This window comes from Mustela putorius, unplaced genomic scaffold (genome assembly GCF_011764305.1).
Source record: "Mustela putorius furo isolate JIRA1106 unplaced genomic scaffold, ASM1176430v1.1 tig00003869_pilon_pilon_pilon, whole genome shotgun sequence".
In the NCBI taxonomy this organism is placed as follows: domain Eukaryota; kingdom Metazoa; phylum Chordata; class Mammalia; order Carnivora; family Mustelidae; genus Mustela; species Mustela putorius.
In genome coordinates this window covers 4937847-4965815 of record NW_025422021.1, presented here as the reverse complement: position 1 = coordinate 4965815, position 27969 = coordinate 4937847, and the positions used below count along the sequence as shown (strand labels likewise).

At 34.9% G+C, this 27969-nt stretch overlaps 1 protein-coding gene across 1 annotated transcript in view; it reads left to right on the top strand.

The window, feature by feature from the left end:
• AGPS (alkylglycerone phosphate synthase) overlaps positions 1–27969 on the top strand; it is a 149603-nt gene that overhangs the window by 50478 nt on the left and 71156 nt on the right. Inside the window, exons 6-10 of the mRNA XM_045066947.1 lie at positions 526–597; positions 2121–2200; positions 13394–13474; positions 23021–23146; positions 25390–25498. Coding sequence (XP_044922882.1) covers positions 526–597; positions 2121–2200; positions 13394–13474; positions 23021–23146; positions 25390–25498 — 468 coding nt within the window. The remainder of the gene's footprint in view (positions 1–525; positions 598–2120; positions 2201–13393; positions 13475–23020; positions 23147–25389; positions 25499–27969) is intronic.

Genomic DNA, 27969 nt, shown 5'->3' with positions numbered 1-27969 from the left:
TGCTCTTCCTGTAGCTCCCACTGCTTGTGCACACTTTCTCTCTCTCTCTCTCTCTCTCTGTCAGATAAATAAATAAAATCTTTCAAAAAAAAAAAGAGTAAGGAAACATGACAACTAGATACAGTGTGTGATTGGCTGGTGCAGAAAAGGGGACATTAGTGGAACAATAGGCAAAATTTGAATAAGGCCTATGTATTAGTTAATAGTATTGTGTAATAGTAAATTGCTTGATTTTGATATTTGAAAGTAGAAGATGTTAATATTTGTGGCTGCTGGATGAAGAAACTTCTTTGTACCTTTTTACAACCTTTTTATAAGTATGAAATCATTTAAAAGTAAAAAGTTAAAAAGATAAATAGTAAACATTTTATTTTAATGTAGCTGTTTAATGTGTGTTAGTGAGTGAATAAAGAAAGAAAAAGTTTATACACTAAAGAACTTCATGGACCTTTACTTTGCAGGGTTACCCAGATTTTGTTCATATCCCTGTGATTAATTCATTTTCCTTTTTTTTTTCTTCAACAGCATGTCATGATGATGTAGTTAAGATTGTGAATCTAGCGTGCAAATATAATCTTTGTATCATACCAATTGGTGGTAGGTATTGTGCCTTTTAAATTTTAATATGGTAAATGTGTTTATTTTTACTTTTATTTAAATTATTTGTATTCTAAATATTGGTATCATCCCATTGAAAGCAAACATTCTTGTAATTATGATATGATTATTCTGAAAAAAATTTTTATGCTCATTTTTGAGTAGATCTATCACCTAAACTGTTTGAAATATGTGTTCATGGGTTCTTTGCCATATAGATCCCAATTCACACTGTGACTTAATGCTTAAATAAGAAAATGTTCCCACCTTAGTAATTATTTTATAACCTTTTTCTTTATGGAGAGAATGTTATTTTTCAGAGACTTAATATATCCAATATATACTTTAGAGAAGGAACACTATGCAGTGTGAAAGATCAACTAGGACAATGATGACCAGATCAGTAATATATTTTAATGTTGAAAACTAACATTGCTTTGCATTTTAAGACAAATTTGCCTTTAAGACAAATTTGATCTCTTGATCATTTATTAGCCACATTCTAATAACCTATACAAGCCAAAGGAAATTGACTTCACTGATTCAGTTAGCATTGATGAAACAGAAGTGCTACCCCAAACAAATCAGCTCCAGATTCCTTCTTCAGCTGATACTTTTAATTCATGAAAAAAAAAAAAGAAGACAACACAGTGCTGCTTTTAGTGAAATATTTTTCTGATTTCAAATAACTATGACAAGCAAATAGTATTTACTAATTATAGGCATGCTCTTAATTAACAGTTCATGGTCTCACCTTGTAAAAGTAAACTGAATATAGTAGGTTACCACCTCCTGTAATTCTTACTCATATCAGGAGTTTTTTTATCCAAGACACATGGAAATACCAATTAAGAATTTACTCTAGTATATGGTAAGACACACGGTTAAGGACTAAACGCAGTATTATTTTATGTTGGTATCAAGAAAACATTTTTCCTTTGATAGCAAATGTTAATGGGAAACAGGAGTACATTGATTATATACTTGTATATATTTATTCTATATTAAAATCACCTTTTCATCATTAACATATATATTTGTTTGAATATTATATAATCTGGGCAATTTTAACTTGCTTATATTCTAATTTATTAAAGTCTTTTTGTATGACAATATAAGATATTTCAAATGATAAATGAATTTTATAATTAAGGTAAGGTGTCTTTAGTTGAATTAGGAAGTATTTTTTCTTTTAAGCAATATCTCCAGAGTAATCATTAGCTTAGAATTTTTCTAATCATGTTTTTGGAGTTTCACAAATTGCTAGGGGCGTCACTTGAGTGTGCCCAGGGGATGGAGCCATATCCCATTGCTTTCAGCTCCATAATATTTCTTCATTTTGGCACGCAGCATAAAATAAAGGTGAGTTTGCTTTTAGTGTGTTAGCATTTGCAAATTACATTTTGCAAAGTAGAAATAGGTATTACTTTTCTAGTGGGCCTGTTTGTATACTTTGTATTAGGGATTTGCCCTAGAAATGTAGCTAAAAAATAAAATATTAAAATTGTTTTCTATTTTGACAGGAGGAACAAGTGTATCATATGGCCTAATGTGTCCTCCAGATGAGACAAGAACAATTATTTCTTTGGATACTTCACAAATGGTATATGATAATTTCAGACATACTTGAAGATAGTGTTTGCTTTAAAAAAAAACTCTTATGGCTCAGTCTTAGTTGTCATTAAAAAGGTATATTTTGGTACATTTTGTTTTAAACTTATTTTTTCATTGTATTTTACCATTGTCTTCAGGTCTCAGAAAGCTAAGTTCACTCACACTCAGGTATATATCTTGGTAATTTCTACCAAATTGACCTGAGAAATTGATAATTTGAGAAGCATGGGTTGGAATATTGATACAATAGATGACCTGATTTGTATTGTTAAAAGCAAAACAAGTGTTATTACTTAAGATTGATTTGAAACACCAAGACTTATTCCCCAAATTTTCAATGCTCTTGCACTTTTGCTTCTGGAAGAATGGAGAGCAAACTAATTTTAATCATAGGATTATTTTGTGACCTTATGGCTCGCTATGGTCCAAGAGTTGGACATTGTGCTATGTTAAAGCTTTAATTTGGAAATGAACTTAAACTTTATATAGTCAACAATATTTGTGGTTGCATATGCCTTCATTACTATAAAAAGTTTAAGATTTATTTATTATTTATTTTATTAATTTGAAATTTTTTTCAAACACTGAAGTAGAGACAATAGTATATCCATTTTCTAGATTAAGTAATTATTGACTTTTTTATCATATTGGCTTTATATTTCTTTGTCTCTTGATTATTTAATTTTTAAATTTTTATTTAATTTCAGTTAATTAACATATAATATATTATTAGTTTCAGAGGTAAAGGTCAGTGATTCGTCAGTCTTATGTAATACCCCGTGCTCACTACATCACATCCTCTCCTTAATTTCCATCACCCAGTTACCCCGTCCCCCTACCCCTTCCCTCCAGGAATCCTCAGTTTGTTTCCTATGATTAAGAGTCTCTTATGGGTTGTCTCCCTCTCTGATTAAGTCTTGTTCTGTTTTTTCCTCTTCTTCCCCTATGATCCTGTGTTTCTTAAATTCCACATATGAGTGAGATATTATGATAATTATCTTTCTCTGTTGATATATTTGGCTGAGCATAATACCCTCTTGTTCCATCCATGTCATTACAAATGGCAAGATTTCATTTTTTTATGGCTGAGTAGTATTCCATTGTATGTATATTTGATATCTTCTTTATTCATCTGTCAGTGGACATCTGGGCTCTTTCCATAGTTTGGCTATTGTAGGAATCGTTGCTATAAACATTGGGGTGCATGTGCCCATTCAGATCACTACATTTGTACTTTTGATGTAGTGCAATTGCTGGGTCATAGGGTAGCTCTATTTTCAGCTTTTTGAGGAAGTTCCATGCTGTTCTTCAGAGTGGCTGTACCAGTTGGCATTCCCACCAACAGTGTAAGAGGGTATTTTTTCTCCACATCCTCACCAACATTTGTTGTTTCCTGACTTGTTAATTTTAGCTATTCTGATTGGTGTGAGGTGGTAGCTTGTGGTTTTGATTTGTTTTTTTCTTTCTTTCTTTCTTTTCTTTCTTTTTTTTTTTTAAAGATTTTATTCATTTGACAGACAGAGATCACAAGTAAGCAGAGAGGCAGGTGGGTTGGGGGGGCGGAACAGGCTTCCCGCTGAGCAGAGGGCCCCATGCAGGGATCGATCCCAGGACCCTGGAATCATGACCTGAGCTGAAGGCAGAGGCTTTAACCCACTTAGCCACCCAGGTGCCCCGATTTGTTTTTTCTTGATGCAAAGAGATGTTGAGCATTCCTTCATGTGTTGCCATTTGTATATCTTCTTTGGAGAAATATCTGTTCATATTTTCTGCCCATTTATTGATTGGATTATTTGGGGTTTTTTGGGTGTTGAGTTTGATTAAGTTCATTATAGATTTTGGATACTAGCCCCTTATCTGATGAGACATTTCCAGATATATTCTCTCATTCTGTCAGCTGTCTTTTGGTTTTGTCTACTATTTCCATTTCTGTGCAGAAGCTTTTTATGTTGGTGAAGTCTCAGTAGTGCATTTTTGCCTTTGTTTCCCTTGCCTTTGGAGGCGTGTCTAGCAAGAGGTTGCTGCAGCCAAAGTGAAGAGGTTGCTGCCTGTGTTCTTCTCTAGGATTTTGATGGATTCCTGTCTCACATTTAGATTTCTCCTTCATTTGAGTCTATTTTTGTGTATGGTATAATAAAATGGTCCAGTTTCATTCTTCTGCATGTGGCTTTTCTAATTTTCTTAACACATTTGCTGAAGAGACTGCCTTTTTCCCATTTGATATTTTCCCCTGCTTTGTTGAAGAATAGTTGACCATAGAGTTGAGGATCCATTTCTGGGTTCTCTCTTATGTTCCAGTGATCAATATGTCTGTTTTTGTGCCAGTACCATACAGACTCAATGATTACAGCTCTGTAATAGAGCTTGAAGTCCAGCACTGTGATGACACCAGCTTTGGTTTTCTTCTTCAACATTCCTTTGGCTACTCAAGGTCTTTCTGGTTCTATACAAATTTTAGGATTATTAGTTCCAACTCTGTGAAAAAAGTTGAGTTATTTTGATAGGGATTGCATTGAATGTATAGATTGCTCTAGGTAGCATAGACATTTTGACAATATTTGTTCTTCCAATCCATGAGCATAGAACATTTTTCCATTTCTTTGTGTCTTCCTCAACTTCTTTCATGAATGTTCTTTTTTTTTTCTGAGTACAGATTCTTGTCTCTTCGGTTAGATTTATTCCTTGGTATCTATGGTTTTTGGTGCAGTTGTAAATGAATCAACTCCTTACTATCTGTTTCTTCTAATTCTTAATGTATAAAAATGCACCTGATTTCTGTGCATTGATTTTATATCCTGCCACCCTGCTGAATTGCTGTATGAGTTCTAGCAATTTTGGGTTGGAGTGTTGGGTCTTCCCCATAGAGTAGCATGACATTTGCAAAGAGTAAGAGTTTGACTTCTTTACTAATTGGATGCCTTTTATTTCTTTTTGTTGTCTGATTGCTGAGGCTGGGACTTCTAGTCCTATGTTGAACAACAGTGGTGATAGTGGACGTACTTGCCATGTTCCTGACCTTAGGGGAAGCTCTCAGTTTTTCTCCATTAAGAATGATATTCACTGTGGGCTTTTCGTATATGGTTTTTATGATATTGAAGTATGTTCCCTCTATCCATACACTATGAAGTTTTAATCAAGAAAGGATGCTATACTTTGTCAAATGCTTTTTCTGCATCTACTGAGTATCATATGGTTTTTGTTCTTTCTTTTATCAATGTAGTGTATCACACTGATTAATTTGAAGATGTTGGACCATCCTTGCATTCCAGGAATAAATCCCACTTGGTTGTGATGAATAATCCTTTTTTTTTTTAAAAGATTTTATTTATTTATTTGTCAGAGAGAGAGAGAGGAGTGAGAGTGAGCACAAGCAGACAGAGTGGCAGGCAGAGACAGGGGGAGAAGCAGGCTCCCTGCTGAGCCAGGAGCCCGATGTGGGACTCGATCCCAGGATGCTGGGATCATGACCTGAGCCGAAGGCAGCTGCTTAACCAGCTGAGCCACCCAGGCGTCCCGATGAATAATCCTTTTAATGTACTGTTGGAACCTATTGGCTAGTATCTTGGTGAGAATTTTGACATCCATGTTTATCAGGGTTATTAGTCTGTAATTGTCCTTCTTGGTGGGGTCTTTGTCTGGTGTTGAGATCAAGGTAGTACTGTCCTCATAGAACAAGTTTACAAGTTTTCCTTCCCTTTCTATTTTTTTTTTAACAGCTTCAGAAGAATACATATTAATTCTTCTTTAAATGTTTGGTAGCACTCCCCTGGGAAGCCATCCAGCCCTGGACTTTTGTTTGTTGGGAGATTTTTTATTACATCTTCCATTTCCTTGCTGGTTATAGGTCTGTTTAGGTTTTCTAGTTCTTCCAGTTTCACTTTTGGTAGTTTATACATCTCTAGAAATGCATCCATTTCTTCCAGATTGCCTAATTTGTTGGCATATAGTTGCTCATGATATGTTCTTATAATTGTATTTTTTTGGTGTTGGTTGTGGTCTCTCCTTTTTCATTCATGATTTTATTTACTTGGGTCCTTTCTCTTTTCTTTTCGATAAGTCTGGCCTGGGATTTACCAGTCTTATTAATTCTTTCAAAGAACCAGCTCCTAGTTTCACTATATATGTGATTTCTGGTAGAATCTTTGTTATTTCTCTTCTCCTGCTGGGTCTAGGCTTTATTTGCTATTTCTCCTTTAGGTGTAGGGTTAGGTTGTGTATTTGAGACCTTTCTTGTTTCTTGAGAAAGGCTTCTATTGCTATATACTTCCCTCTTAGGACCACCTTTGCTGCATCCCAGAGGTTTTTGAATAGTTTTGTTTTCATTTTCTTTTGTTTCCATAAATGTTTTTTCTTTAATTTCCTGGTTGACCCCCTCATTCTTTAGTACGATGCTCTTTAGCCTCCATGTATTTGAGTTCTTTCCAAATTTCCTCTTATGATTCGGTTCAACTTTGAAAGCACTGTGGTCTGAAAATATACAGGGAATGATCCCAGTCTTTTGGTACCAGTTTTTGAGGCCTGATTTGTGACCTAGTATGTGATTATTCTGGAGGATATTCCATGTACACTCGAGAACAATGTATATTCTGTTGCTTTCGGATGGAATGTTCTGACTATATATGTGAAGCCCATCTGGTCCCGTGTGTCATTTGAAGTCCTTGTTTCCTATTTGATCTTCTGCTTACATGATCTGTCTATTGCAGTGAGTGCAGTGAGTGTGATACTATTATTGTATTCTTATCAATGTGTTTCTTTAATTTTTTTATTAGTTGGTTTATATAATTGGCTGCTCCCATGTTAGGGACATAAATATGTATAATTATTAGATTTTATTGTTGAATAGATCCTTTAATTCTGATATAGTGTACTTCCTCATCTCTTATTACAGTCTGTAGTTTAAAATCTAATTTGTCTGAGGTAAGGATTGACACCCCAGCTTTCTTTTGATGGCCATTAGCATGATAAATGGTTTTTCACCCCTCACTTTAAATCTGAAGGTGTCTTTGTGTTTACAAGGAGTCTCTTGCAGATAGCATATCTATGGGTCTTGCTTTTTTTTTTAATCCAATCTTAAACCCTGTATCTTTTGATTGGGGCATTTAGCCCATTTACCTTTAGAGTAACTATTGAAAGATATAACTTTAGTGGCATTGTATTGCCTGTAAAGTAACTTTCTGTATTTTGTCTCTGTTCCTTTCTGGTTCTTTCTTCCCTTAAGGGTTCCCTTTTAATATTTCTTGCAGGGCTGGTTTATTGATCACAAATTCTTTTAGATTCTTTTTGTCTTGGACGTTTTTTTTGTTTGTTTGTTTTTGTTGTTGTTGTTAAAGATTTTATTTATTTGAGAGAGAAAGAGAATAGGAGCAGGGGGAGAGGCAGAGGGAGAAGCAGGCTCCCTGCTGAGCTTAATCCAAGGACCCTGGAATCATGACCTCTGCCAAAGGAAGAAGCTTATCCAACTGAGCCACCCTGCTGCCCTTGCCTTGGAAGCTTTTTATCTCTCCGTCTATTTTGAATGACATCCTAGCTGGATAAAGTATTCTTGTCTGCATATTTTTCTCATTTAGCACAGGAATATATTATGCCTGTCCTTTCTGACCTGCCAAGTCTCTGTGGATAGGCCTGCTGCCTGTCTAATGTTTCTACCCTTGTATATTATAGACCTCTTGTCCCGAGCTGCTCTCAAGAATTTTTTTTCATCTCTGAGATTTGCAAGTTTTACTATATGTCAGGGTGTTGACCTGTTTTTATTGATTTTGAGGGGGATTGCCTGTGTCTCCTGGACTTGGATGCCTGTTTCCTTCCCTGGATTAAGGAAATTCTCCAGTATAATTTGCTCCAATATACCTTCTCCACACCACCGCCCCCCAGGATCCCAGTGAGCTAATATTGTTTCACCTTACGGTATCACTTATCTCTCAAATTCTCCCCTCATGATCCAATAGTTGTTTATCTCTCTTTTTCTCAGTTTTGTTCTCCATCATTTTGTCTATATCACTGATTTTTTTTCCTCTGCTTCATTTATCCTGCAGTTAGAGCCCCCATTTTGATTATATCTCATTAATAGCCCTTTTGATTTTGACTTGATTAGATTTTGGTTCTTTTTTTTCCCTCCAGAAATGCATTCTCTAGTGTCTTCTGTGCTTTTTTTCAAGCCCCACTAGTATCTTCATAATTGTTAATTTGAGCTCTAGTTCTGACATCTTACTTATGTCCATATTGACTAGGACTCTGGCAGTCAGTACTGTCTCTTGTTCTCTTTGTAGAGGTGAGTTTTTCCATTTTGTCGTTCTGCCCAGAGAAGAATAGATGAATGAGAGAACAAAATACTAAAATGGCAACAACAACCCCAGAGAAATATACACTAAACAAATCAGAAGATACCTGAAACTGAAAAAAAAGAAAAAAAGAATGTAATCAGACAGGTGAACAGACAGAGCAATACCTCGGATCATGTGTGTATTTTGGTCTGTTTGTTAGAAAAGTAGATCCCAAAATTGTAAAGAAATAAGTATTTGTATATGTATGAAAATAAAATTAAATGCAATGAAAGGATAGAATGTAAATGTAAAGATGAAAATTAAAAGACAAAAAGAAAGAATGGATATAAACAGACAGGTGAACAGAACAGAGCAGTACACTATATCCTGAGTGTATTTTGGTTGGTTTTTTAAAAGAAACTATATCTCAAAATTGTAAAGAAAGAAAAAACATATATATACAGAAATAAAATTAAATACAATGAAAGGGTAGGGTTTAACTGTACAAATGAAAATTTTAAAAAGATTTTAAAGAAAGAGTTGATAAAACAAGAAATTGGTTGAAAAGGGAAAAAGAAAAAAAAATTGAAAGACTAAAGAATCGTGGGGGAAAAAAACCATGAAGTCTGTATACTATTTTCTCCTAGTGCTGGAGTTTTACATTTCTGTGTGATTGGTAAACTTGGTGTTGGCTGGATGTTCTTGCAGATCTTCTGGGAGAGGGGCCTGTTGCATTGATTTTCGGGTGTATTTGCCCCAGTGGAATTTCACCACCCTTGCCAGGGGGCCAGGCTAAGTAAGCAGCTCCGGATTGCTATATGTGGCTTTTTGTTCCCTGAAGGCTTTTCCTGCCACTTTAGAGGATGAGAATGAAAATGGCAGCCTTTCAATCTCTTGCCCTGGAGCTGAAAGCTTGGGGCCCCACTCCTCAGTGCACCCTCAGGGAAAAGAAGTCAATTATTCCTTTCTCCCTGGTCTCCGTCCTATAACCGAGTGTTTCTGTATCAGGCACGCAGCCCCATTTCAAGTCTCTAAACCCTGTAGACTCCTGTAGTGTGCATCTGTGCCAGTCCTCCTGGCGGAGAAAGGGAGGTCTCCCTAGTTCTGCTGCTTGCTGGGCCCCTGCTCAAAGAGCAGTCGCCCAATTGTGCCATGGGTGGCAATATATGGCATCCTGGAGCTGAGAGCTCACTCCTGGGCTTGCTTATTGCAGCTGGCTTTCCCACCTGATGCCTGGGAACTCTGCCACACTCAGGCACCCCTGGTCTTCCTGAAACCCAGGGATCCTGGGACCACTCTGTCCTGCCTAGGATTCCACCCTCCTTCGCCAACTGAGCACCTTTCAGGCAGGGATGTCCCTTACTGGAGCAGACTTCTAAAAGTTCTGATTTTGTGCTCTGTTGCTATATCACCTCCTGGTTCCAGCTTACATAGGCTCTCTTTCCCTCCTGCTGTGGTTTATCTTCCCATATATTGTCTTGGATTCACTTCTCTGCACCTCCTACCTTACAGAAAGTGGTCACTTTTCTATTTGTGGAGTTGCAGCTATTCTTTTCTTTGATCTCTGGTTGAGTTCACAGATGTTCAGAATGATTTGATAGCTAGCTAGCTGAATTCCGGGGACTGGATGAAACTAAGGTCTTCTACTTCTCCATCATCATAGACTGTCCTCTTGACTATTTTAAAAGTAAAGCCTGATATTATGCTACTTATCTAAATATTACTTATGTATCTTTTTTTTTTTTTTTTAAGATTTTACTCATTTTATTTGACAGACAGAGATCACAAGTAGGCAGAGAGGCAGGCAGGGAGAGAGAGGAGGAAGCAGGCTCCCTGCTGAGCAGAGAGCCTGATGCGGGGCTCGATCCCAGGACCCTGGGATCATGACCTGAGCCGAAGGCAGCTTTAACCCAGTGAGCCACCCAGGCGCCCCTTATGTATCTGTTTTTAAAAGGCATTTCTCCCTATATTATTATTTCTTCTGGCAAATTTAAAAAGAATTCTTTATATCATTTAATATCCAATTCACATTCAGATTTTATAGTTGTTTCAAAATTGTCTTTCTTTTATACTTCATTTTCATAGGGGGATTCAGACAAGGCCCATATTAGCTTTTGGTTGTTTCCCTGTTTCATTTCATCTGAAACCCCCTTCTTTCTCCTCTTTTGAATGTTACTGACTTTTGGAAAATGTAAGTTATTTGCAGTATAAAAATGTGTCATATTTTGAATTTCCGTGTCATTTCATCTTAGTGTCATTTAATTCTTCCTCTAGGCTTTGTATGTCCTCTAAACTCAAAGTCAGATATAAAGTCTAGTTAGATTCAGGCATAGCTTTTAAATTTTTTTTTTTAAGCAAGGATATCTTGTAGATGGTGATGTGTTTTTCTAGCTCACGTCACATCACATCAGGAGGCACATAATACCTGGTTGTCCACTCAAAATTAATCAGGATGTTAGATGGTAACAGCCTGATTATTCTTCTGTAAAGTTCCCCATTAACCTTTGTCCTTATCCCGGAGTTTAAGAAAAGGCAGTTTCCTTAGAAGATCACCTAAGAGTAGCCTATTTTGTAATAGGCTTTGACTGTGTTTGGATTTCTGTATACGTATACTTTACTGTGTACAAATTTACCACTAAATCTGTTAATGAATTTGTGAAATAGAGACAGTAATAATCCAGAATGTAATTGTGAAGATTAAGTGAGATAATATAAAATAAAAGTCTTTTACACTGAGTAGATGCTTAAAATTCTGTGCCAGGATTTTAAATGCCAGGTTTTTAACCATTTATTTTATAGAAAAACCTTATATATTCACTGCTTTTAATATTGAACTTAGTATATGTGCTGCCAAAGCGAGCACGACAGAAAGCTTATCTTATAACTGTTGTAGTGGATGGATGGTACTTAAAATTGTGATTTGCTTTAGAGTTGATAAGCTATGTCTCTGCATGATTTTGCACGGAGTACTTCTGATACAGTATGTGTAAAATATGATAGCTATGCCAGTTTTTTATTTCTATATTTCTTAAATACATATAATAATACTAGGACCTGTTGGTCTAAAAGTTTTATTGTTAACTTGTATTGGGTAGTGTATACTGGATATAATAGGGTATTCTATATATTTTCTTTGAGCTTTTCTGTGAGTACCTATAAAGGGTTTTTTTTTTTTCTTTCTTTCCCTCTGCTTCCTTCAGTCTTTTTTTCCCCCTACAAAAAATATGTTTGGGCTCCTGGCAAATTGAAGGTATATAATTAGCACAAGTACGTAATCTCTTTAAGAGCCAGCCTACTAGAGGAGAAGATGTGTCTAAGTTATTATAAGGTACCAATGGATTACTGAATTCTGTCTTTTTACTTCAGTTTAATATTTCCTTTTGTTTAGTGGCTATAGAACCAAAAGACTGATTTGGTTGTATTAAAATTGCTGTTGTCTTATTGTGAGAGTATAATTAAAATTAGAGTTTTATATAACACAAAACAAAAAGTCCATTCACATATATCACCTTATTTAATGTTTATCATAATCCTGTGAATTAAGTAGTACAGTTATTTGTATGCAAATTTGAAAGATAGGTAAACAGTTTTCATATTGTCTGTTGTATTCTTTCCTTTTTATTATTAGCTAAACTTACCTGTGTTAGTTATTGCCATGAAATCGAACATATCAAAGTGCAAAGAAAGCTTCTCTGGGATCCAGAAGAAGAGTGTATATGTTAACCTGATTGCTCAGCCAAACAGAAGGGGGAAGAAGTCTGTTTTGAAAATTTTAAATTTATTTAGAAATAAATTTAAATTTTTAAATTAAAATTAATATAAACAAATATTAAGTAATATAAATTTTAATATAAATAATAGTAAATAGTTAATGTAAATAATATTAAGTATTATTATATTATAGTATAGATTTCATATTACAATGTTATAATATAAATTTTATATTAAATTATAATAATTTATAGTTATAATATAAATAAGTAATATTAAATATAAAACTAAAAATAATATTAAATAAAAATTAATATAAATTTAAAATTTATTTAGCGAATAATTCACGAAGATTCATATATACAAAAAATAGGTTAACCAAGAATGTTAAAAACATTTTTGGGCAGTCTTACATTTAAGTTGAGCCAGTTCATACTCAGTTCCTTCTTTTAAACAGGAGGCCAGGGTATGCTTTGGTTTCTGTCCTGGTCCTATTTTGGATTAAAAACAAAACAGGAGTGCCATTTAGTATACTCATATGTCTTTTTAGGTGACTTTTTCTCCTCTCACAGTGGCCATCTTCTAATATTCTTAAGTTACATATGATTGTTAACTATTAATAGTAGTGCAGAGAGTATTTGCAGAATGCCAGGAACTTTGTATGCTAAGTGTTTTTTTTTTTTTTTTTTAAGATTTTATTTTTAAATAATCTCTTCACACAGCGTGGGGCTCCAACCCACAACCCGAGATCAAGAGCTGCATGTTCCACCAAATGAGCCAGCCAGGCACCCCCATCTGCTAAATTTTTATGTGCAGTATCTCATTTAATCCTTACACCAACCTTATGAGTAGTGTTACTATTCACACTTTACAAATGAGGAGACACTAAACTTAGTTACATAATTTGGCTAAGGTAAGAGGAAGAGTTTAATTCAAACTAATCCCTAAATAAAGACAGAGTCTGTGTTTTAAACCAACTCCTGTGTAATATACTCCCTGTGTTACTATATCTGTCATGTTGTGTAGTCTGGGATATATGGGTAGTGTAGTAGCATGGGTAACTCTGTTTGCTAGTTTTCTGTCTTGTCACTTGCTTCCTTGAGTTAGGAAGTTATATTTCCTCAGAAAATGTCAGTAGACTTTTGGATGATTAGCACAAGTACGTAATCTCTTTACGTTGGAGATGAGACTTTTTTTTTCCTTTGCAACAGAATCGAATCCTCTGGGTTGATGAGAATAATCTGACAGCTCATGTGGAGGCTGGTATCACAGGACAAGAGTTGGAAAGACAGGTATGTTATTTCTTTAATTAAGATTTTCAGAATTGCTATGTATCCTCTTTACTTTATTTTTTTTAAGATTTATTTACTTAGAAAGCAAGTGTGGGGGGACGCCTGGGTGGCTCAGTTGGTTAAGCAGCTGCCTTCGGCTCAGGTCATGATCCCAGCGTCCTGGGATCGAGTCCCACATCAGGCTCCTTGCTCTGCAGGGAGCCTGCTTCTCCCTCTGACTCTGCCTGCCCTTCTGTCTGCCTGTGTTCGCTCTCACTCTCTCTCTCTCTTACAAATAAATAAATAAAATCTTATTAAAAAAAAAAAAAAGAAAGCAAGTGTGGGGAGGGACACGGAGAGAGAGGGAGAGAGAGAGAATCTCAGGCAGAGTCCCTGCTGAGCACAGAGCTAGACTCAGGGCTTGATCTCATAACCCAGAGATCATGACCTGAGCCAAAATAGAGTCAGGTGCTTACCGGACTGAGGCACCCAGGTGCCCTGCTTTGTGTCCTCTTTATGAATGGAGTATCTTTTACAGCACATTCTCTGAACAGATTTGCTCAGTTTCCATTGTGGGTCAGGCACTGAGCTAGATACTGAGGACATAGTAGTGAATAAGACCCCAACCCCTACACTTGGAAACCTTATCTTATAACAGAAAGCTTATCTTAGTATATGTGCTGCCGAAGCGAGCACGACAGAAAGCTTATCTTATAACAGAAAATAGACAGTTATGATTCAGAGTGAGAATTGCAAGGTGAAGGCTGAATGCAGGGTATTATAGCTCAACAGACAGGGTTAGCAGGGAAGGAATTGGACAAAGAAGATATCACAGGGAACACAGCATTTAAAATGAGACTTCAGCATGGGTGAAAGTCAGCAAAAAATGGGAGTGGAGAGAACAATCCAGTCAGAGGAAGTGCAGAGGCGTTTAGGGCAGCTATTGCTTTTGGGGGGCCTGCAGACTGCTGAGTGTGGCTGAGGTCTAGTGTGTGTTTATGGGAGAATACACATTCTTGGTATTTATATGTTGGATGGGAATATGTGTAGTAGTGGTAAAGGATGAAGCCAGAAAACATGAACAGATCAGATTAGAAAGGGGCCTTATAAAGTCCCTTTTAGAAGTTTGAACTTTACCTCTGTATTCAGGTAGTTCTGGCTAGTTCCTGTATGGAGGTTGGGTGGGGGCACATAAGGGTGGTTAAAGGTTACTGGCATAATTCAGGCAAGAGCTGATAGTGACTTAAAATTAATGAGTAAGAATTGAGCAAGGAGGAACATAGAGGACATTGAACTCTCAGAAGTTGATAAATTGGATGAACTGGTAGATGTTGGTATTTACTATTAATTTAACTTTTCAATGCCTAATTTCTTTTTCTTTTTAAGATTTTATTTATTTTAGAGAGAGTGGGGTAGAGGGGTATTGAAGAGCAGAGGGAGAGGGAAGGGGAATGACTCTCAAACAGACTGCATTGAGTGTGCAGCCTGATGCAGGGCTCGATCTCACAACCCTGAGATCATGACCTGAGCCAAAATGAAGAGTCAGGTGCCTAACTGAGCCACCCAGGTGCCCCAATGCCTAATTTCATTGAAAACTGCTCATCTCGTGAATTAGTCAAACTCTTGGAAACCTTGTAGCACTTTTTTAGTGCTACAAGAATTTTAGTGCTAGAAGAATTCTTGGAAAACTTTAGGTTCCTTTCATACATTCTAAGCAGATAATTATTAAAATGTATTTCCAGGGACGCCTGGGTGGCTCACTGGGTTAAAGCCTCTGCCTTCGGCTCAGGTCGTGATCCCAGGGTCTTGGGATCGAGCCTCGCATCTGGCTCTCTGCTCAGTGGGAGCCTGCTTCCTCCTCTCTCTCTGCCTACTTGTGATCTATCTGTTAAATAAATAAATAAAATCTTTAAAAAAAAAAAGTATTTCCAACTTCTTCAGACATGGTCAAGATGACTGTAACTCAGCTTTTGTAAACCAAAATTAGAAAGTTTAATTTGTTGGTGATATAATGACCACTTTGTTCAATGTGAGTTACAGAGACTCTTCTCTTCTACCTTTGAGTGGGACAGAGAGAGATAAGACATCCTTGTTGGTCTTATTTTTATTGTTTTTTTTTTCCTTATTTCTTGGATAAAAGTTGAATCAAATTGGTGTGCCACTGACCAATTCTGGATGAAAAACTTTGGAAAAAATTATTAAACTATTATCTTTATTTTTGATTTATGCACTAAGATAGAACTGGAATGAAATTGAACATACTAGTTGAGGCAGTGTTAAAGATCTTCAATAAGCCAAGGTTTTATATAAACCCAGGTAATAGATTTGTTAATTATTATAGTATATAATGAACTTAAGTGGGCAGAATAATAGTATTTAATGAAAAAGACTATAAAAATCCCATATTAGTTTTCTGTTATATCTGAATGAGGCACTATCAACACACCAATTTTTTTTATAACAAAGGGTAGCCTTTCATGTCTCTAATTTTATATCTTCTTTTATTACAGTATTTGATGGAGTATTTTAACCTTTTCAAGTTTTTTTTTTTTTTTTGAAAGGTTAGAATTAAAATTCAAAGAACATATTTCCTTGAAATTTAAATGACATTTTCCTAGACTGGGGAACTTCTGATATTTTACCTACTAGTTCATTTCCCTAAATGCCAATATAGAACTTTCTTTTTTGCCTCCAGTAAACTGTAATGTAGTTTCTATAGCCATTTTGATCCCAGTTCAAGTTCTTCCTCATTAAATTTTTGTATACTTCAGTTTCTTAATAAGCTGAGATAACCAGCTTAAAACATCCTGCTTTTTCCTTCTAGAAATTTTAAAATGACACAAAGATAGTAGTTGGGTAGCACATGTTTTAATCTCTTTAGTTTGTAAATTATGTTGATTTTATTATGTGTACAATTTAAGGAGGTCATTAACGTGTCAATTATGGATTTGTTGTAGAGTGTCTTCATTAGGTAAAAGTGTCATACAGTAAATTGCACTTATTTAAAAGATACAATTTGATATGTTTGAAACATGAGTACAATCATGAAACCATCACCACAATCACAATAGTAAACACTGTACCAAACCCAAAGATTTCCTCTTGCTTCTTTATGATTCTCTCCACCCAACCCTTACCCTCCACCCCTGACAATCACTGATCTGCCTTTTTTTTTTTTTTTTTTTTTTAAATAACAGAAGTGTGTTGTGTCACAGTTCTGGAAGTTGATCTGCTTTCTATCACTGTAGATTTGTTTAACTGTCCTCCAATTTTACTGAAAACTAATCAGGTACTCTTTTTGAGGGGGGATTGAGGGTATGGCTTCTTTCACGAGGCATGATTAGTTTGAGATTCATGCATATTGTTGCATGTATCAGTTAGTTTGTTCCTTTTTATTGCTCAGTAGTATTGTATTATATAGCTATACCACTGTTCACTTATCCATGAACACTTAGATTATTTACAATTTGGGGCTATTTCAAGTAAAGCTACTATGAACATTCATGTGCAAATCCTTGTTTAGACTTATGCTTTCATTTCTCTTGGGTAGATATTTTGAAATGAAGTAGTTAAATCAAGTGGTAGGTATATATTTAACCTTTTTGAAAAACTACCAAACATTTTCCCACAGGGCATCATTTCATATTCCCACTAGCACTGTGTATGAATTCCAGTTTCTCTACATCCTCTCTAGTACTTGTTAATGTTAGTCTTTTAAGTTTTAGTCATTCTACTTGATGTGTTATAGTATCTCATTGTGGTTTTAATTTGTATATCTCTAGTGTCTAGTGATCTTTACAAGTGCTCTTTGTCATCCGTGGGTCCTCTTTGGTGAAGTATCTGTTCAAGTTGTTTATCTAAGTTTTAAATTGGTTTGTTTGTTTTCTTATTGAGTTTTGAGAATTCTTTTACATATTCTGGATAGAAGTCCTTTTGGCGAGCTATGCTTTGGAAATATTTTCTCCCAGTCTTTGTCTTGTCTTTTCAGTCTCTTAACAGAGTCTTTTGAAGAATAGATCTTTTTAATTTTGGTGAATTCCATAATGTATTTAATTTTTTACTTTATATTTCGTGGTGTTGCTGTCATATCTTGAAATCTTTGCTTTACTTAAGGTTACAAAGATTTTCTCCCATTTCAGTTTCATAGTTTTTGGTTTCCATTCAAGTCTCTGATAAGTTTTGAAGATTCTAAGTTAATGTTTATGTATGGTGCAAAGGATGGATTGAAGTTCATTTTTTTTTTTTTTTTTGGCATATGGATATCCAGTTATTTCAGCACCATTTGTTGAAAAGACTACCTTTCAAATTGTGTTGGCTCTTCTGGGTTTTTTCCCTTTCCATATAGACTTTCAAGGTTTTTTATATAATTATTTGACAGAGAGAGAGAGCACAATAGGCAAAGCGGCAGGCAGAGGGAGAGGGAGAAGCAGGCTCTCTGCTGAGCACGGAGCCTGATGGTGGGGCTCAATCTCAGAACCCTGGGATTATGACCTGAGCCAAAGGCAGATGTTTACCCCGCTGAGCCACCCAGGCGCCCATCCATATAGACTTTAGAATCAGTTAATATCTGTAAATACCTTGTTGAGATTTTGACTGGGTTTGTTACACTGAATCTGTAGATCAATTTGGGAAGGACTGACATCATGATAATATTGAGTCTTCCATAAACATGGAATATATCTCTCCATTTATTTAAAACTTTGACTTTTCTTCATAGATTTTGTAATGTATCTGTTAGATTTATACCTAAGTATTTCATTTTGGTGGGCCTAATGTAAATAGCACTATGTTTTTATTTTTAAATTCCACTGTTGCTTCTTGGTATATTGGAAAGCAATTGAGTTTTGTATATTAATCATGTATCCTGCCGTCTTGCTTTAATTGCTTAATAGTTCAAGGTTACTTTTCTGTTTTTTCAAAGGTATTTTAACTGAGTATAGAATGATAAATTGATAGTGTTTTTCTTTCAGTAATATAAAGATAATGCTTCACTGTTGTCTCACTTTACCGTTTTTGGCTAGAAATCTTATCTTTGTCCCTTTGTACATTCTGTGGGGTTTTTTGCCCTCTGTTTTGCTTTTAAGATTTTGTTATAACTGCTTTGAGTTATGTGATTGTGATAGACCTTGGTGTAGGGTTTTTGTGTGTGTATTTCTTACACTGGGGCTTTGTTGAGCTTCTTTTATTTGTGCAATTATACTTTTCATCATGTTTGGAAAATTCGGGGCTATTATTTCTTAAATTATCTGACTCTCCCTCCCCCACCTGACTTTTAGGGACTCTGTTTACTTATATATTAGGCTGTTTGAAGTTCTACAGCTTACTGCTGCTCTTCTCGTTTTTTTCTTCAGTTTCTTTTGCTATGTCTTAGAGTTCACTAATCTTTTATTTGCTAAATATATTCTGCTCTTAACCCCACTAAGTGTATTTTTTTACTTCAAACATTATATTTCTTACTTTTCTAGATATTTATTTAGGTCTTCCTATATTTTCTGTGTCTCTACTCTGAACATATGGAATACAGTTAAGTAACTGTTTTCATGTCCTGGTCAGCTAATTGTAACATCTGTGTTGGTTCTGGCTTGGCTTTGATTATTTATCTCATAATATTGTTTTCCTCATTATGGGTTGTGTTTTATTGCTTCCTTGTACAGTTGGCAATTATTTTTTAAAGATTTTATTTATTTATTTGACACAGAGAGAGAGAGATATCATAAGTAGGTAGAGAGGCAGGCGGAGAGAGTGGGGGGGGAAGCAGGCTCTCTGCTGAGCCGAGAGCCCGATATGGGGCTCGATCCCAGGACCTTGAGATCATGACCTGAGCCAAAGGCAGAGCCTTTAACCCACTGAACCACCCAGGCGCAATTTTTTATTAAGTACCAGACATTATGAATATCATCTTGTTAGGTCTTGGATGTTTTTCAGTTCTATAAATATTCTTGAGCTTTTTTTTTCCTGGGGTATAGATATTTGGATATAGTTTGATTCTTTAGTTCTTCTTTCTGCGATCTTTTAGGTGGGTTCAGGAGCAGTGCTCAGTCTTAAAGCTAATCATTTCTCATTACTGAGGAATGACCATCTTGGGTGTTCTATCTCATGCTTTGTGAAGGAAAAATTTTCAAAGTCAGGCTGGTGGGAACAGATTTCTGGCCCTATATGAGTGCCAGTACTTTTCTCTTAATCCTTTGCATTGTTTTTAACTCTCATCCTGGGTAGTTTCCTCACTTATATGTGCTTTTCATTACTCTGCTGACTATAAAGGGGACCCTCTCTTTGCTGCTCTCTTCTCTTCAGTACTTTCTCTTGTGAATTTTATATGCTTTGGTTTCCCACAACTTCAAACTCAATCTCCTTACCTCACACACAGTGTTTGCCAGAGTTGTACTTGGATTCACTTTCCCTGCATCACCATCTAGAGCATAAGCAAGGGGCATTCATAGTATTCACTTCCTTTGTTTGCTTTCTCAAGGGATCACAGTCCTTTGTTACCTCATGTCCAGTTATTTAAAGACTTTCGTATCTTATATTTTTTCAGGTTTTTTTCCTTTTTTTCTTCATGTGAGAGGATAAATCTAGTTCCTTTTACTTGAACTTGGGTGAATGTCTCTGCTGCACTTTCAATTTTTTCCTTTATACTTCTAATTGTTCTGTATTTATTTATGTTTCTTGTTAATTTCAGTTCCTTCTCTTTCTATATGATAACAAGCTCTGCAATTTAGAATTTGCTCTTAGTGTTGTGTCTCATGCCTAGAACATAGTATTTGTTTTAACATTGAATGGGAGTACAGAAATGAGTAAGATAAATTTCTTATTCTGTTTTATGGGATACAGATGGAGAGGAGAGGTTATTTTATTTTATTACAAAAGGATATTTGAGGGGCACCTGGGTGGCTTAGTGGGTTAAGGCCTCTGCCTTCGGCTCAGGTCATGGTCCCAGGGTTCTGGGATCGAGCCCCACGTCGGGCTCTCTGCTTAGCAGGGAGCCCGCTTCCTCCTCTCTCTCTCTCTCTCTTCCTGCCTCTCTGCCTATTTGTGATCTGTCAAATAAATAAATAATTTTTTTTTTAAAAAAGGATATTTGATTAACTATATGAGTGATCTGTCAAATAAATAAATAATTTTTTTTTTTAAAAAAGGATATTTGATTAACTATATGAGTTAAATCTTTAAACCTTTGTTCAGATTTTCCAGCAGCTAATGGCATTAACAAAGACACAGCAAGCGGTGCCTGAGTGGCTCAGTTGGTTAAACATCTGCCTTGGGCTTAGGTCCTGATCCCAGACTCCCAGGATCAAACCCCACATCAGGCTCCCTGTTCAACGGGGAGTCTGCTTCTCCCTCTGCCTCTTACCCGACTCTTGTGCTCTCTCACTCTCTCTCAAATAAATAAATAAAATCTTAAAAACAAAAACAAATCACAGCCTTTAGAAGAAAAAGTGGCTGAATGTATGTGGTCATAGATACCATTTATTAAGCACCCAACCATATGCCAAAAATTGTTTCCTATTAATAAGTGCACTGTAACATGCAGATTTTCTAGCAAGCATAAATGGCAAGTTTCATGTTCAGGTTCTTAACCATTACACTTACTTCACTTACCTAGTAGGAAGTTAGTCAGATTTTAACAAAGTAGTAGATTTAAAATGGTGTGCTAGGTTTAGGTCCTTGAGCATAGAGACTGTCTCCCCCCCCCCCATTCTTTTTATATCCTCATTTTCATTGCTTTACGTAATTCCTGGCTTGTGGTAGCCAGTTTATAATTGAGGAAGGTAATGAAGTAAACCTACAGGCATAAGAGGCAAATTATATGTAACACTGGATATACTCACAGAAGTAGTTTAGATTTAATTTGCTTTGGTGTAGGTAATGTGGAGATTTTGTCATCAGAATATATGAAAACTCACTGTTTAGTGCTTAGGATATCTAAGTGCTCTATTAGTGTTTTTCCTTTTTCTGCTAATTTCAGAAAAATTGAGTAACAGTAGTTTTTTTTGAGAGTAAATAATACGAATATAGATTGGGAATTAAGGAAAAACTAAAAAATAACAATCTGATGATCTTCATTTTAAATTGTTCATTCAGGGACGCCTGGGTGGCTCAGTTGGTTAAGCAGCTGCCTTCGGCTCAGATCATGATCCCAGCGTCTTGGGATCAAGTCCCACATCGGGCTCCTTGCTCGGCGGGGAGCCTGCTTCTCCCTCTGCCTCTGCCTGCCATTCTGTCTGCCTGTGCTCCCCCCACCCCGAGAAATAAACAAAATCTTTAAAAAAAAAATAAAATAAAAAAATAAATTGTTCATTCTTATATTTAAGCTACTTCTTTGTGAGTAGTTAGTAATTTCTTAAAATTAAAGACCTTGAATATTTAGTGAAATTTATTATTAATAATTGATATCTTTTTAAATGCTGTTTTTCTAGCAAAAATGTTAGAAAAGATAATAATTTGCAATGCTTATGTGCAAAAGCTAACAAATTATGTTTAACTTATTAAGTTCTCTCAGTTTGGATCACAACTTTTATACCATACTTACAGATACAAACATAGCTGACATATTCTACATCTCTGCATGGCTTACTTGAAAAATAGAAGCAGTTGCTTAACTGAATGACTATCAAAATGGTCAATACAGATTGATGGGCTTGAGTGCAGTAGACAGTGAGTGTGCAGATGGTGGTGTCTGTACCATTTGACATGGGATGCCTTAGTCTTTAAAATGATTGCAGTGGAATGGCTTTGGTGGTGTTGCAGTAAAGGGCATCCATTCAACTTCAGGTGCTGTGCAGATGGCAAAGCCAAGCTAATATAGAAAAATGAGAAACAAGTGACTATTTAATGTACAGGAATGCATGATCTGCATCACAAATAAATGACGGTATTACATGCAGGAAACCTAGCCAGATGGCTGTACATTAAAACACATGACTCCTTGAGAGAATTAAGTACAGGCAATTTGCTTAGATTTTCTGCAGGCCTGCTGCATATTATGTTAGGGTAGGGAAAACAAGAGATTAAGTGCTTTATTTATTGAAAGTGTTTAGGTGAAGTTGACAGTTATTTAAACATAATCTGATCTCCGTAAGTATTTAAATTATCTCTTTGTGGTTAAAAAAAAAAAAAAAGAAGTAGGGACGGTAGTTGGTTTTATTTTAAAAGGATGAAAGGAGTAAGATTGGCTAGCAAGCCTGTCTTTTGGTCCACATTTTTCAGTTTTATAAAGTTTTCCACTGGGCAAAAGCTTAAAAAATTTTTTGGATGAGCATGATTAAAGTATTTCTTTTTTTATATGGGTTTTAATGAGTCCAAATACCAGTGACATATGGAAATTTTAAAGTATGAAGCATGAGAGACTGTGGACTCTGAGAAACAAACTGAGGGTTTCGGAGGGGAGGGGAGTGGGTGCGTGGGTGAACCTGGTGGTGGTTATTAAGGAGGGCATGGGTTGCATGGAGCACTGGATGTGGTGCATAAATAGTGAATCTTGGAACACTGAAAAAAAATTAATGTGTTGAATGCTATATGAAATGGTCCCATTTTCACTAGTAAAATACTACATTTTTTGTTTTTCAGCTTAAAGAAAGTGGTTATTGTACAGGTCATGAACCAGATTCACTGGAATTCAGCACCGTGGGAGGATGGGTTTCTACTCGGGCATCGGGCATGAAGAAGAATATCTATGGCAATATTGAGGACCTGGTAAATTTTTTTCTGGTTACTATGTCATAATTGATTAGTATATTACTATAAAATGATTAAAGCCTTTTTTAGAGTTATATGGTAGGGGTCTTCTCAAAAGTATACCCCTTTTGATTATAGTGAAGTTGACTGTGTGTAATAGAAGCAGTTTAAAGACAACTGTGGTCATTATTTACAGGTGCTCCTTTTCAAATGACTGATATTTCAACTTTATAGATGCTTCGTATTATCTGACTTATAAAATATATAAACATTATTTTATAAGCCTCATGGAGCCTCAGTCTTCAAGTCCACCAAGGTTTTAGTCCATTTATTTAGATGATCTCATCATTGCCACTCTTGCCTTAGGAGAGTTTATACTTACTTCTCTTAAAAAATTTTTTCTCTATAGAGTTGGAGAGCCTAATTAAAAAGGTTCTAGTAGATAGCAATATGACCTGTAGTGGTTTATGTGTACACCATTTTATTTTAGCTGATCTGGTGCCAGTGTTCTGGGAGTTAGTGTGGTAATAGTATAACTGTGGGCATTCTGTTCCATGTGTAGCTTTTCCAGTGATTAGTTGTGTGACCTTGTACAAATTAGCTCATCTTTCTAAACTTCTTTCCTCTTACTTCTTAAAGTAGAATAATGATATTCACTGCATGGAATTATTATAAGTGTGTATTATAAACACTTAAAATGTTCACATAATCCTGTCTTTTTAAAAATTGAGGATATTTAAGAAATCACATTTTTCCTTTTGCAAATAAAATAACATTCAATTTCAGAAGAGAGAATTTGATCCTTTCACTATTGGATTATTAAAAACTTTTTCATAGTTAACATGTGATAGACTGCTACATTTAGTACTGCTAAAGCATGTCATTTATTTTATCGCTTTTTTGGAGAGCCTTAAGGACCACAGATCATCATATATCCTAATGTGCTTACTTGCATGTGTGTATCTGGCTTTTGATACAGAATAGGATCATGCTGTGTTTAATCTCTTTAGACTATGTTATCAATATATTAATTTGAAAAAAAACAAAGACAAGTGTATTTATACACTATCATTTTTAGACTGTATATAATTCTCTTTTACTAGTAATTCATGGTTTATTAAAGTAATTCCCAATTAGTGAATATTTTAAATTATTCTTGATTTCAAAATTGTAGGAAAAAAAGAGGAAAATATCTTCTTTAGTAATTTCCTTGGTATACATCTTCAGTCACTTTGGGGAAGTTCCTAAGGCTTGAATTGCTGAATCAAGACATTTATATATATTTTTTAAGTCTTTGAATTTTTATTGCCAAAATGTTTCATAGAAATTTGTGCCAATTGGCATTCCCACTAGCACTATGAGAGTATTTCTTTTACTGGACCCTTTATTTTTATTTTTGTCTTTTTAATTTTTTTAATTTCTTTAATTGCAAGTAAATGTATCCTTTTAAAATGTCTTCATTGGTGATTTTTGTTTTCTATTTTGTGAATTGTTTATTGATGTCCTCTGCTCATTTCCTTAAATAATAAATAGACTATTTTTGTTTATCTGTCAAAAAGCTGTTGTAAAAATGTGTTGGGATTTTTACCTAACCATTTCCTGATTTAAATTTCAGGAACTATTTGAGTGACCCTCTCCCTTGAGTATGCTTACATTCTCACTGGTGTGAGACTTGTATCACATGCATCTCTCTTTTCTTCTTTTCAGTTCAATCACTACATCTCCCTCTTCATCCCATTTTTTGCCTGATTAATTAATACTTCATTCTTTTCATTCTTTTCTACTAAGTGGGCAAAGTAGATAAATTGAGGGTGGGAATAAGGCAAGAGTAAATTTTTTCTTAGAATTCTAAGCATTGAAGCAGCTTGAGGTGATTAATAGTGCTTCATTCAAAATTAAGTGAAAGAATGAACCTATTAAAATATGATCATTATTTTTTTCGTCCTTTAGTTTTGCCACATGGATAATCCTAGACTAAATTTGGTTTAAAGAAAAGTGCTTTTCATTTTTTTAAGGTGATGAACATACCCAAATCAGTAACAATCTTAGAATGATTTTTCTTCTTTTAAAGTTATATAAAATTTATTTTTAGTCTAAGAATTATTAAAAGATACTAGAATTCTGAAGGGTATCACCATTTATCACTTAATCTATTATTTTAAAAGTAGAGTTTTTTATAAATATGGATGGTTGTGTGTACACACATGCACAACATTCACTGACAAATATGTAGACTTTACATCATGCATTGTATTAAACAGGTGGTTCATATAAAAATGGTAACACCTAGAGGTATAATAGAAAAAAGCTGTCAAGGACCTCGTATGTCAACAGGCCCTGATATCCATCACTTCATCATGGGATCTGAAGGTAAATATAACTAAATTTATTACAAAAAATTACAGGTTAGAGACTCAGTTTTGTGAAAATCTGTAATACTGTGATATAAGATCTTTGAAAGAAAGGCACGTTTTATGTATTTAAAGAATGGTGATTTTTTTTAAGTTTTATTACTTTAATTTAGTACTTCATAAAGTTTTTATTATGAGAACATCTTATTAAACGTCCTTTTACATTTCGGTTTTTTATAGTTTTAGAGATGTTAGCCTTTTTGGTATTCTATTTTTGTTTTACAGTTTTTTAGGAAGAGTAGTTGTTAAGATTTAAAATGGTTTGCTTTAAAATTTTATATAATAGTATTCTCTAACCTTGTCTGACTTCTCAGGGGTGAATAGCTGAGAAAGTATTGTCTTAGTGTCTTGCCTTTCTGTAATTGTACTTTTTATTACTTGCTATTTGATTCTTTGAAGAAGTGGAATTTAAAATCCTGTTGATTTATATATCTTTTAAAACGTGTGATGTACTTTTTTTTCTTTTAACTGTTTACTGTTCTTTGCTTGGTTACTTAATGCTGGGTTGATTAGAATGTAGTTCTTTATCTCACATTTAACTGCTGTACTGATCAGGAAAAAACTGATCTATTTTGTAAACTAACTGTTCTGCGGTGATTGTTGTGGATAAGATGAACATAGTCGTGTTTTTTAATTCTTAGAATAGTAGACAGGGATATCCCTTAAATTCAGAGACAGGAATATCCCTTAAATTCAGAGAAATAAGATAAAACAAGTGTCTCTAACTTAGTGGAGGAACTCATTACTAATTTAGAAGATGGTACAAGCTAAAAAAGAGATTTTTGAAATGTTTAGCTGTATTCATGAATGAGAGAGCGATTATAATAAACTAGGATGATAGGACATCAATTCTATCTTTTGATAGAAACATCAAGGAGGGAAAATACAACAAACTATGTCTCAGTGCCATGTTAGAGGTCAACTGTTGATTTGATGAGCAGTGATATAGCTTAAATATTTTTTCATGATAATCAATGATAAACCTTTGTCACGATGTATCACCAGTTTACTTTCTTATTTCTGATCAGTATACTCTTCTGTGGAAAAATAGAACTACATTTTTATGAGAAAAATGTTAAATTCCCTTAACAAATTCTGCAACTTCTAATACTAACACATCATCCAAAAGTTAACTGAGATATATAACCTTTTGCCATCTGGTATCAAATTGAGTAATGAATAGGTATTAAAACTGAGAGTTACTAATTATACTCTTGGTGCATACATAGTTGGAGTCAACTCTGTAAATATAAATGATCTTTTTAAGTAACTATATCAGACATTTTTTTCTCCCTTTGCTTAGTATTTTAAAATTTTTGGTGCTAGTCACTATTCTGGCACACTGAAGGGACACAGGTAACAATTGGCCTTTATAATATAGTATGATAAATTGTGTGATTAGAAGTAAATGCAGGAGAAATACAGACAAAGTTCATATTAATGGGTGCTTAAGAAGACCTCTTCAGAGGGGTCATACCTAAAGTGGTCCCTGAAGGTTGATAGGAGTTGACGGAATAAGGTGGTGAGGGAGTTGCCCTGCAGAGAGAACTGCAGGTGGGCAGACTTAAAGTGAAAAGAGCCTCCTCTGCATGGTGAAGCTGCCAGGTTTTCAGTATAACAGGAACATAAGATTTAGCTATAAGAGTGTAGTAGGCAGCAGGTCTAGAGTAGAATGGTAAGGGTTACAGGGTAACTGGAGAGAGAATTTGGTCTTTTATGTCTTTTAAAATAGTTTAAACTGTATCTAAATGACTAGAACACCTCTCTCAATAATAAATTATTTTCTGAATTTGAGGAAGGTAAACTCATAATAGAGGAAGCAAAGAAATATGATTTATTAAACATATACTAGGGAAAATTACTGTATTTAAATGAGATTTTATTATACACATATATGTAAAATGATTTAGGAGCATGAATGATGAAATCTTTCAGATCTGGATTTCAGTCCTGGTTCCACCACATAAATTTCTGTGGCTTGTGTAAATTAGGTAATTTTCTATGCCAGTGTTCTCAGCTATAGAATTAGGATAATAAAAGAAACCATTTTCATAAGCTTTTGTGAGGATTAAATGAGATTATGATAAGCAGTCTATAAGCATTTAGTAAATACTGAACAAATGTTAAGTTTATTACTATTGTTGCTATTTATTATTTTGGCATCAGTGGTCTTTACAAGTAGTCTATACAAGTATAGTCCTTAATCCCCATCTCTGTATGTGGACATAGAGTCATCTTAATGTAGGCTGGGAGACAGCATGATTGAGAAAGTTAATTTATGTGAAATCATATTTTTTTTTATTTTATTTTTTACTTTAGGATTTTTTTTTTTTTTTTACGTTTTTAAATTCTAGTTAGCATGCAATATAATACTAGTTTTCGGGAGTATAGTATAGTGATTCAGCACTTCTGTATATCACCTAGTACTCA